This window comes from Amblyomma maculatum, chromosome 2 (genome assembly GCF_055883805.1).
Source record: "Amblyomma maculatum isolate TAMU_Amacu chromosome 2, ASM5588380v1, whole genome shotgun sequence".
Classification (NCBI taxonomy): domain Eukaryota; kingdom Metazoa; phylum Arthropoda; class Arachnida; order Ixodida; family Ixodidae; genus Amblyomma; species Amblyomma maculatum.
Genome location: NC_139345.1, coordinates 83139972 through 83152666, shown reverse-complemented (window position 1 = coordinate 83152666; position 12695 = coordinate 83139972). Strand labels below are relative to the sequence as shown.

The 12695-nt window shown below is 45.6% G+C and overlaps 1 protein-coding gene across 1 annotated transcript; it reads right to left on the bottom strand.

Annotated features, from left to right (window-relative positions):
- Positions 1-4471: 4471 nt before the first annotated feature.
- On the bottom strand, positions 4472-9516 carry LOC146199144 (uncharacterized). The gene is made up of 3 exons (XM_084592056.1): positions 9505-9516; positions 6086-6211; positions 4472-5422 (listed from the first exon to the last, which is right to left on the bottom strand). Exons 1-3 carry the CDS (start codon positions 9514-9516, stop codon positions 4778-4780), a joined length of 783 nt encoding a protein of 260 aa, XP_084448182.1. The 3' UTR covers positions 4472-4777.
- Between the last annotated feature and the right edge of the window lie 3179 nt (positions 9517-12695).

The following is a 12695-nucleotide window of genomic DNA, read 5'->3' as shown; positions in this document are numbered from 1 at the left end:
TCTGAAAAGTCTGCCGCGACAAACGTTTTCCAAGTTCTTTGAAGATCAACCTGAAAAGTTCTAGGATAAGTCACGAAATGGCCAGCGTATTTGGGCAAAGCGCGTAAATGGAAAGTCGTCGATGTTAAGCCTGGTGCGCAGTCGTGTTCTGTGTAAATGTTTGTAGAGCCAGGAACTCAACTATGATCTGTCAGAAGTTAATAGAGTGAACACAATGAATTTTTTTAAAGAGGCGACTATGCCAATTTTTACCAAGCAAGGCTTTTTGCTGGTGCTTATACGTCCGATCCCTTAATCCATTGTCTAAGCATAATTTTCCTCAGCATACCAAAGTCAGTAACAGTCACCTGGTACCATGCATGGTACTGAATGTACAGGGAATAACAGAATTCTTTAAGCTACACTTATTTGTATAGAGGTCGCATGTTCATTTCTAACATTGTGCACAATTGCTCGCTATTTCACCAATAAAGAAAACATCAACCTGAATTGAAAGTGCGCCTGCCTTAGTTCTATTGTATTTTGTCTTATTTTACCTCTCGTTCCCTGTCTGTATAGTTGTGAAGACTCTTTTTCGGTCCACCTTGATGTGATAAGGCGGAACGAAACAAAATAATCAAACTAATCAAAAACGACAAGAAGTTGCTCACGGCGGTGCCATTTTCATTCGTTTTTTCGCACGTGTTTCCGCGTCCTAAAGGCGACTGGACTCTTCCTAAAGCGGGTGTCGGAAAACTAATCCCGAAGGCCGGCATTTGTGATCAGCGTGGTGCTTGGTGTCGTCCGAAAATAGCGCTAGGCGTTGGGAAAGTGGAGCGAACTTCCCCGCGTTTTCAAGCCCCTCCACGTGTTGCTTGTCTTAAACGCCCACGTCGTATATGTGCACGGAAGAGTCAGCTGGCCCTGCAGCTCTCAGCGCTTCCTCGCCACAGGATAGATTTTGATCAATTATTCGGTATTTGCTTTCTACCTCCACGTCCAGCTCGGACAACGTTCCAGCTCGGACAACGTTACTCGCCAAACGCACCTTCCAATACTCTTCGGGGAGAGAGAGGCTGCCAGCGGGAGGCAGCCGATCGGAATGCACGATCTCGTTAAGGCTTATCTGGCTTACTTCAATGCCGACCGATGCACGTGGTGTTTTGACGCTTAAATAGTTCTAGCATGACCTCGATGCGAACTGCACCTGCTGACATCAAACGAACAGAAGCTCTTCTGATTATTTCCCTGCAGTTATCCGTATTTATAGCATGCATCTGTAATGCCCCTAACCATGAACCAGTGGTCAGCAGCAAGACAAGATAGCCCATCTGCAAAAAAGCCTTGGTAGGTGCTTAAAAGTTTATAGCAATTTTAATTGCGATCAATTTTTATAGCAGCTGCAATCTTTTAATTGGGAATTGTCATGCATCTTATAGAGGCATCGAAACTGGCACTTTCTGAGGATGCTTCTGAACGGTCAGCGTTAAGGCTCACGTACCGTTGAATCAAATGAATAGGACGCCGTTTAGAGATATTCAATAGGCTTTCATTGCTTGACGATAACGTTCAAATATTGGCAAAGAAAAATTTATGTCAACGTAATAGCGCAGTTCTGAAAGATGTTGGTTTCGAAGTAATCTTAGGTTACTGAATAGTTTTCGTTCCAAGTTGCCGAAGCAAAATCGCGCCTTCGGTAACGAAAACCGTGGGAAATGGAACCAAGGTCGCAGTAGAAGTGCTCACGAGCAAAATGTGTACATAACGGCTGAAATAGCGCATTTTGAGTGACATGTATTTGCATCTTAGTTATTAGTTATATACGTGAAGGCGGTTTTGTGTTCTCAATTTCTAGACGAACTCGCGAAGACTCATTCAGCTTTCACTATGCTCTTGCAAGGAAATAAACATAGACTTATTAAATAATTGCAAATTACTGATACACAGATGGTGTGACTTCATGGTTAAGATGCCGCCTTCAATCTTTGTGTGAATGTGAAAGTGCACGTTACAGCAGTGCTTATAATTATGTATGCTGGGGTAAGAGACCCGCTTCAGTATGCAGTGGTGAATATAAGTATCTGTCTATCATATCCTCGTATAAGAAATAATATGTTGCTTAGAAACAGCACTCTGAGTGTCAAATTAAGATTAATCGGCGAGGAATTTTATACCCAAACCAAGTGACACTTTTAAAAGTGACTTTTTGTTTTTTTAAAGAAACCGATATAAAGGAATTGTAGAAATGAGGGTGAAAAGATGAGTTTTCATAAAAACTGTGTTATATTCTGTTGCTTATGAAGAGCATAAGTTACAGCTCCTACGCCGTGAAGAGGCGTATCTACGGTCTCCTCATAAAAAAGAAATCAACCTGCCATGACATTTGAATTCACGTTACCCCTATGCCACGGGCAGGAGCTGCCAACTCGGGTCGCTCCTTTTTATATGGGAGGGTGATATCAAAATCAGCCTGCCAGAACCTTTTGCATTCTCGTTACCCCTACCACCCGCAGGCAGGTCCATACGGCTTGGTTGAAGCATGACTTATATGTGGGATGGCCGCTTAAGATCTCGCGTCGCACCATTAAAGGATGAGCTTAAGTGCCCCCAATAATGTAGCACGTCTTACAGTGATAGGGCGTGACAGAGGAATAATGTAGCAGGCAAAAGAAGCTTCCGCCGTTACTTTCACAATTCAACTAGAGTTAAGCAGAGCTAAACCACAACTAATTTTTTTCCACTGAATGTTCGGGTCAGCGCATATGACCGTGAAATCTGAATGTAACCAAACCAAAATTATTGGTAGATCCACCTGTACATCGCGCCAATGAGCCGAGATAAATCTACATATCCCATAAACAGGTACAAAATGGACGCAGTTACAGTGACGGTTGTCGCTGTGAGGTCGCTGTCACCGTTCAAGGCATGTGGCAGCGGCACGTGCTCTGTCTGCTCTATGCGAATAAAAAATATCGCTCCTTTGCGTTTTACTTTGTATTTCGGACTTTCTAAAACTTATTTCGTCCTCTTTACTTGATTTTATTTGTCAGCGCAATGAAGTAAAATGTCCTTGCATAGTTATTGCGTGAATACATGACATATTTTGTTATTAAAATAACCTGTCTTTGATAACATGCCGAAATGCATGTAGTCCTTCTCTCTGGGATATTTCACTAGCCTAGCGTTATCTGTTGGTTTATATCAAAGGTTCCAGAGAATGTTTGCATTTTGTCTGCTTGTAAGAAAGACAACGAAATTTGTCCTAGTCTTAGTTTACGTGCGTTTCAAATCGATGCACAGATCGATGCAGTGTGTGTAATGTGAAAGTAATGGTTGTCCATGAGAGGCCACTAAAGAGAAGTAAAAGCCTTTACCAGTGCAACCAGCTATGCTTGGCTGGCCACCAAAATTGTAAAGTAATAGAAATCTTCCAGTTTGTTTATATGTGTCAGCAACTATCCTGACAGCATTAAATTCAATGTAGATGTGTGTAAAGGCTATGAAACGTGTCTAATCGAAAATTTCCTTCCGGTTTTGTTTTTATTACACCGAGGAAAATACATACATTGAAAACAACTAAAGAAAGGAATAAACATGAATGCATGAAGGCTTCTTCCTTCAATGAATGTACTTTAAAGACATGAACGCTCTACGTCCAGTGCGACAAATGAACGCACACTTCGGTTGCACCAGGTGGAAGCCATTAATCTGACTCAGCTTTTGAACAAATGACTGCTGTGTGCCAGATACAAAAGCACGTCTGGACAAAAGTTATGAAGTCGCTGCGTAAGAAGCAATTTTACGATGCAAAGGAACATGACAACAATGTAAGCAGGGAGCCTTTCTATCAATAAGTGCAGGGTGTTAGACTAGACTATAGTGCTTGAAACTTACACAAACAGTGCAACGCCCAGCATAAGAAATGCTATGCACAACTGGGAAGAAACTATGTATGTTACTATGATGCAATCATGAATGACTTATGAAATTTTTTCTCTTGGACAATAACCTTTAATAGATAAGAATTTTCTGACAGCTTCAGCCTACAAGCAAACATACGTAACAAGCAAAATGTGAAATCGTGGTCTTCATATATAAGAACTATAATTTAGCGAGAGAGTTACATTTATTGTCGAGCTTCTAAACGTTGAAACCATTATTGGCTGCTGAACTAATATAAATATTACCCCTAGATATATCTAATGTGGTTTGCACAACGACAACCGAAAGATGCTCGCACTCCCTTCTACAACGTGTAGCGGCCATAAAGGTTGCATGTTCTGCCTTTGATAACCAGCCTTCTGCAGGTCAGACATCTAGGCCTTGCATAAGGGATGACCGCAGTTAGTGTTCTACAACGGCAGCAGCAACCGCCTGTAAAATCAATGGTTTCTAGGAGACAGTTGGAATGAAACCTGCAGTTATGCCCTTAGTGTTATTTAGGCCGATCCTGCAGCTATTTCCAGTATAAAAAACTTCGTCAGATGCCCGCTACAATGGTTGTCTGATTTTCTCGTATGCTTACTGGCGGCTGGCTATAACAATTGAGGTTTTCTCTAAAAAACCCCATTGCGCCGCTGGTTTTTGTCTGTAGGCCTAGTTGGTATGCGAGTTCGCATTTCACCAGTTCAAGTAATGCAGCGTCTCTTGTTCTGTGAATAACTGGGCCGGAACTGGGCATCAAAGACCTATCCATTCGATGTTTTGAGCACGTTCCGTCTGCTCTGGTTGTCGTATTAACGACCGATGAAGTGACATGGTTGATCTGTGATTTATCCCGGACACCTCAGGTGATCTCTCAGTAGTAGTGAAAGTATTGTCCACCGGCTACCAGGGGAGCAGGTGCTGGAGCCGTGAGGGCGACCGCAGCTGGCCGTACGCCGTAGACGGGTGGTGGCGGCAGCGCGGGGGCATGCACGACAGGCGCCGGGAACACTGGCGCCGCCGAGTGGACGACCGGAGCCGCGGGAGGGTATGGGTGCGCGTAAACTGCGGCCGGTGGGGCATGGAACACGGGAGGTGCTGCGACGGCCGCTGGAGCTGGGTAAGCCCTGGCGTAGGGAGCTGGACCAAAGAACAGAGGAGCCGGAGGGGCGACAACTGGGGCGGGCTTGAAATGTGGACGAACAGGCGCAGCCGCCACCAGGGGAGCGGCGGGTACGACCGGCCGTGCCACTGGCGCGGGTGCGGGCACGGCAGCGGCTGGCGAGGTGTACGCGGCAGCGGCTGGCGCCGAAGGAGCAGTGCCGGGTTCGTTGGTGTATACGTTGGCCCGGAAACCCGCCCCGTCGGCCACGTAGTCGACTTGCCTGAAGACGCCTCCGGCATCTTTGTAGCCGTAATTTCCGCGCTTCTGGTTAGCCGCGTCGCTCACTTCGTTCCGGTACTGGTGGGTGCCGTACTCGTCCTTGGAGTCATACCCAAAGCTGTACGGATGCGGAGGCTGGCAAGGGAGAAACGTATCACACGAAGTCGATCATTGCGAACGATTGACGATAGACGCAATAGTTTTAAGCAGTTACTTAAATAGAACACTGGAAGTAACAAAGCAACGGATATATGTGTCCATATAGGCTGCTGTACACAGTTTATAAAACAGACGAATAGGAGAAACACAGGAGAACACAAGAAGCTGACAGAGGTCATAATGCACCTGATTTGCAACCGCACTTAAAAACACTATGACAATCGTGGAATGTTAAAACTTCTTGCTGGACAATGCAAAACTTATGCCGCCTATGTTTTCAGGTGAGAGCACTGTGACCTGACAGCTAACGCTGGTGCTTCAGAAAAGACTCTACTGCCATTGAGACATGGGCTGTCCGAGTAAACATTCCGATGTCCCACTGTCACTCTCCTTTTGTTCAGTAAAGCAGCGTTAGCCTGGAAGGTGCAGCTAAGGAATAAATTTTATTTCGTTATGCTATTATTGCGGAGCAAGATTTCGTTCTATTCAATGTAATCAACAAGTAGACTGGGAAAAATTGGCCACAGCCGATGCTTATAAAACTGATGTACTTCCTCTCCGTTGGGACACGCTTGTGTTTTTAAGTGGACTTAACTATAATAGCGATAAAGCTGCCTCCATAAGCACAATTCCACTCACCTGCACAAGGACCGCTGGTGCCGGTGCCGGCGCTGCGAGAACGGGTGCGGCGACGGCGGGAGCCGCCAGTGCGGGCCGGGCATAGCCGGCGAGGGCGCAGCTGGCGACGGCCGCAATCAAGAGCAACTGTAAACCATGATCATGATGTATTGCCTATGATCAGACTATCACACTTTAACTGCACAGCTGGCTGCAGTGGTGCGATTACGTTTCGCTATAACAGCAATGGAATCCAGTCGTTTGCTTGGAAAGAACTATAGAATGCATCCGTGCAGTACGTCAGGCCGGGGTGCATTAATACCTCAAAGCCTGCTCTTGTTATTTCTCTTGTTGAGAACGGATAGCATCTTTATATCTTAGGTTCGCTAGTATCCGCCTACTGAGATGGGAAGCATCTCTTGGCTTTATAGCCGTAGGGTGAGTATATGATCTTTTGCATTGAAGGGTTAAGTTCTTGTTTTTATGTGTTGCTGTGAAACATCTACAACTTACCTGAACCTACATGGACAGTCTCGAGAAATGACCCCTAGTTATCATAGCGGTAGTATACATATTTCAGTCGCTTTTGCTCTCTAGCGCTACGTGCATGCTAGGAGCAATTTGCAGGCTCGGGAATATTTTGTTAGATTTTATTTCGAGATAAGATATTACATACGATGTTTTATGAGCGAAGTGATTAAAATATTTCTTTATCGGTAAGTAAACCCGTGCTTGTTCCTAAATTGTGAGCTATTATTTCCTTTATGTTGATTAATTAGTTGACGCTATAGCTTCATGGAAACGGTTTGAAATACGTGATTGAACATTAAAAGTCCTCGGCTAGTCGATCTTGCTGAGGTTATGTTTTTTTACGAAACATACCGACCGGCCTTCCGACCCCTGGAGGAATGAAAACAGCATGTGTTTATCCCGTCTCTTTAAGAATAGCAAACATCCTTGATCTAAACGGGTTTATACTGCAAAGTCCAGTCTGAAAGCAACGCCATGGAAAGTTGCTATCTTTAACCTTCCTTTGTAAAAAAGCTGTGGGCAGCAGACTTTACCAAAGCATGAGCAAACGAAAACATACTGATGCTATTTATACTCAAGGCCTTTAATTCTTCATGCAGCTTACTTTTAACAAAAAAAAAAGTATTCCGTCTCTTTATTAATTATCAGCTGGTCAATGCCAGTACTCAAGTTGACAATATGATTTGTCCTTAAAATTCACTCACCAAAGTACCTGAGCGAAATCAACAAGTACAGTACTGCTTAATAGCACGTGGCACGCAAAATTAAGCCACTTTTCGTCCTTGCTATGCTAGGGGCAGCACGCGAGATTTTGTACGCGAGTGAGGCTCTCGTAAGAAAACACCTGCAAGGAGAAGCCAGGCGAAAACATGTCAAATGCTTTCTTGCTCTTGATTGCTGCCTTCTCGCGACTTAATTTTCTGTTAGGGCTTCATTTGCACCAGCGTCTCGGTATTCGATTGCGACCCACATACAGCGTGTGACCGGCAAAACACACGCTCAGCTTTTCAGCCCAAGCCAGGTGTCCAGTGCATGAAGGGACCATCCTTGACTATGGAGAGCGACACGCATGGCTGGCCACGTCGCGAAAAGTGCGGCAGAGCGGTGCCCGCGTCTTATCTCAAAATCCGTACCGAAGGACGACCTGTCGCCATAACGGCATGCGCCGAGAATGTCGTAGGCAGTACTTAGCCATACATTCCCGATTAAAGCAAGTTCTTTGACTAGCTAGTTTTGTGATGCCAAACAAACCGTCTTTGAACGGTGCCCCGAAGTCTGTTTACGTGTCTGATAGGCCACATAAACCTGTTCTCAACGTGGAGGTTGAACAGGATGACTAGTGCAGTTAAATATGGTTCAGAGGTTGGATCCAGATATCAAACCTTGGTACTAGGAAAATTTGGATGCACCAGTATTGTTAACGCTGCGCATGAATTTGAATTAATTGGAACTTTAAGCTGCCTTGGACTTAACGAGACGGGTCTTACGATTAGTCAATTTTTAGCTTACTGGGAATGCGGTCAGAAAGTCAGCTGCTAATGGCATATTTGCGAACACCTACGGATCTGCAATGACAAGTTTTGTGCTTTACACTTCCACTTTCACATTTGTAATCGGTGCAGGCCTGTCTGGAGGCTTTTGAACTGCGAATCTTCCATCTGTTGTATGGCTTACCTAAATTAATACGAAAACCGCTTCTGTACGGCGGAAATGTACTCTCGGTCATACGGGAGCCCAGGTTCTGCTAAGCACAAACCAAAAACGCGAGAGGCGAGTTAGATCTTACGCATATCCGATTTTAAGACATATACAGAAGTGGTTTGAAGTTACTGTGCAACGTCATATTCGCTCTTGAGGTGGGAACTCGTTAAATCGCTTGAGCGTCACCGCTTCATCTACTATTGAGATCAAATACTTTAATGCGAACCAAATGGTAGTAGCAAAGATGTTCATGAACCTGATATTGATAATATTTGGTTGTGCCTTGCGCCACACTGTCAAATTTCCCTCCTTAACTACGCAGCATCTACAAAGTTAGCCAAGTTCAACACTCTCCAATCGAAACTTTAATCGTAGGGGCAACAGTACGGAAACGAAATGAACATGCTTGAAGTCCTGAGTATGCGCAGGATCTCTGACATAAACATCAAACATCAACCATGCAAAGCAAGAAGGTCCACGCTGTGCGAAATTCAGGAGCAGTTATCAGCATTAATGTGCCTCTATGTTATCGATTCGTTTCGGGTTATATTTAGTCCTGTTCGCTCACTGAGTGATGAGTACATGCTGACATCGGCAAGAAAATAATATATTGATATCTGAGGAGCGATGCTGAACAGATTTGGCTTTTCGACTTTGCAAGGCAAGGAAATCTGCAGCTTTACAAAAGAGTTTCAACTGCAGTGGCGATGTAAAACATTGCAGATAAAGGTCGGCGGTTACTTGCATTGAGTAGTTGGAAATGCTTATCCAAAAAGGAAAAATGCTTGCTCTATACGATGTGTCGTGCGACACACTTCCTCCCGTTACGCAAAGCAGAGGCTTGTGTGCAACCGAAGCTCTGTCTGAGGAAACAGCGAGAAAGCGTTTCTCGCGGAAACTAACGTGTCTCATCCGCGCCAGGTTATAGCGCGCCTCCCGGGCAATCAGCTCGCGTCCATTTGCGGACATCAGGAAGCTCTGGCGCCACGAAGAAGTTGTTCATTCCGTATCATTCCCACGCCTGCGTTTGTTTCCTTATTTTGCGCTTCTTGGTGCTGCGCTACGTGTATATATAGAAACGAAACGCAAGCGACGCATTTCGATACCTCGGCAATAACGAGAGGCCGAGAGGAAGTGTATCTGAAGCGACCACAACCACTACACTTTCAAGCAATGGCTTCGCCCCCGGTCTTTCCGCACAATCTCACCTGGAATACCATGGTTGTTTCCTTCGTGGGGGCTGTCACCGCGGCGACACACAGATGCTCTTCTAGACTGTGGACGTGCGAGGTAGTCGGCGTCCGCTCTGCGCGTATATCCTCTGGAGGCCTCACCAGGTGCGCTTCGGCAATGGGTGAGAAAAGCTCGCTGTCAACAGGAATTCGCGAGCTTATATAGCGGGGGTGCGGCGTCGTGTCTCGGGGAGTACGTCGCCCTACTTTCTATTTCATGGCGCCAAAGGCGCCAACCGACATGTGCATGAATTAGCCACCATTTCCCGGCGGTGACGGTGGTCGTGTCGCGAATATGGCCACAGGCACTGAACGAGTAGAGCACGTGCAAGCTCGCGGTGCTTACGAGGAAAGACAGACCCGAGCGTGAAAAGGGTGGTCGCCGGGGATTTCGTCTCGTGCCGCCCAGAAAAATCTGCATGTCTGACACGACGAAGCCACTTTCGGTGCTCAGCCGAAAAAAGAAAAGGAAACAAAAAGCGTGAAATAGCGCGCACTTTCGGTTTGACCTGAAAGGTCGCTCAGCGGGGCACGCGTGAGAGTTTTGAGGCCAAGTTGCGGCGCACGGCCGCTTTGGGCGTGTCTCTTGCGGCAGCCAGCGGTTGACACTCCTGGACATGTCGTTAAAAGTGAACGTTTCCGTGCCATTTACGGAAGTGTGCTGGTGCCCTCTTCAAGGTTGCCTACTTTGGTTCGATCAGGTCTGCTCAGTTTGAAATCTTATGCGCGCGAAATTACGTGGGAAGTAAAAAAAAAACGTACATGCTCGACAGACCACCGGTGTTGTATTCTTACCTAAGCAGCCTCATAGGTTTTTGCCCTGTTAATACCGTAGTTTTTGTTTAACGGCAGCGTTTTGAAACTGAAGGGTGAGCTGCGTTTAGGTGTAGGCAAAGTGTGGAAAGCCCAGGCAATAAAAATTCGCTCTATATTTTAGAACCCCAGATGACCAGCATAATCAGAAACCTTTGCCTATGGCCGAACAGGTGGCAGGCACCCTGCGCTGCCTCGGTACGTGAATATGAAGGCATCAATACGAGACTCGGTCTTGACTGATTTTAAATCGATGACGACAACTATATGTTTCAGTGGTCCTGCATAACCGTTTGTTCCAGAGTTAGCGGGGCTATAATTTGTTATTATTCCGCCATAGTAAAAGGAAATTTGCCCTATAAGTTCCGTCAGAATCGAAGAATATTGTTTGAAGCATCCATATGGCAACCTAAACAGCGCAATAAATTTTCAGAGCTTAACTTTCACTGGCCAGATACAGAGTCAAACTCTCATGTTCCTAAGTGCGTAGTAGCATTCAGTTCCTTCATATGACGAGTAAAACATGACAGCTGCGTATCTCATTTATTTATTTTTTTATGAATGTGCGGAGGCTTCGAAGCACACGCACCAGAATCGATAGCACAGCAAAAAAATACCTTAGGCAGTTCGATGCTGTCGAACATGTATATAGAGCGTTGTTTGACCTCGGTTATGACGAAGATGAAATTTTCTTTGTAATCGAATACGCATGTTCTTAAATAGGAAGTAACTTGGTATTCGTGCTTCTTCGTTAAGTAGAGGTTTGTGTAGAGGTCGAATTATCCATTAACCAAGTTTCACTAGCTCTAGCTATCGGCCGCGGCCGTAATCACGGCCGCGGCTTCAATCTTGGATCGCGTCTGTCCTTGGTAAGCCTTTCATCAACGGACTAGTCTGGCTTCTGGGGGTTCGATGGTGACGGCAGCCTGTATGGTACGGCTTGGGTCTCTGTCTTTAGCGAGATGATATATCTGTGTGGTGTATATACCTAGGTTTAATGAAGGATAGGCGCAGATGGAACTGCATGAAGTCTGTGATGTTCAATGCACGAACGACGATGTTTGCTGCACAGCGAGATATGAAACAATATGCGGTGTACAAGTACGTGGCGCCATCTGTGAAACGCATGAGGTGCTAGGTCTAGGAATAATGTAAAATTCATAAATGAACGCAGTAGTGCGAACGCTCCAAACCAAACATATACGCAACAAAAAAGCTAAAAGAGAGGGAAAACTGAGTAAATTGTGAGCTATATTTGGACCTAACGCGAAAATTAATTTACTAATCTACCCCGATTTATGATTACCTCCACGATGGAATATTGTTATATTATACTTTGTTGTTTATTATATATTATATTATACTTTGTTATGTTATGTTATATTTATAGCTTAGGAGTCTGCTGCAGTTTATACAACTGTACTGATTCAATAATTTTTTCTTCATTGCACAAGATATGGGTTGTAGGTGGCGGAACTGCCAGAGGACAAAAAGGAGACCGATGCAAATTATACGCTATTATTTACAGGCTTGATAGGAATGCTGCACACGCCCTTACTGTATCGCACTGTGCTTCGTGTTCAAGGTTCTTAACGGTCGTTTTTCTGCAACAAACTGCTCTAAGAATTCATCAAGCAGCTTTAAGTCTCCACAAATGTGTTATAGCTCTCTTAGCGATAGCTTATAGCAGTTTTTTCCTTTTGGCGGAGCAGAATCTATGCTTTTCGGCTTGAACGACTGCAAAATTTATATTTTATGGCAAACATAAAAACGCCAAGAAGATCCCGGACCCCCGACTAATAGATAGAGGATGGTGCTTAAGAACGCAGTGCAAGATGCCTTCGAAGAGAGGGCCATCACCTCTGGAGCCGAGTGGCCGCATAGCGATACGCCCACGTAAAGGGAGTGCCCGCTAAACGGCCATTCGCTCATGAGAGCTGCATGGATCAGCACCCGAAGAACCGCAATGCTCGAGATAGCAGCTTGATTGCACCTTGCGGCGGCAGTGCGCATCCCGGTTCCGAAGGCCAGTCGAGTTTGCGCCACGTTTCCTTTTCTCGACCAGCGGCGATCGGCCGTCGCTCGCCGGGAGCCCGCTACGGTACCTGCAAGGCTTGTCCGAGAGTGAGGTGAAAATTTCGATCTCTCCGCACGTATACCATCTCGGACCCAGTTTCGTGCCGCAGTCTGTCTGGCTCCCGCCGGGCGCAAGCTTCTTTATTTATGGTTCAAGGACGAACCTATACGGCATCGCCAGGAGAGATTCCAGCTACACGTTCCTCCTCCCTGCGAATTAATAGATGTAGAGCGTTCCTGAGTGGCGTCCATTTTCTACACGTTACCTTCCCCAGGGC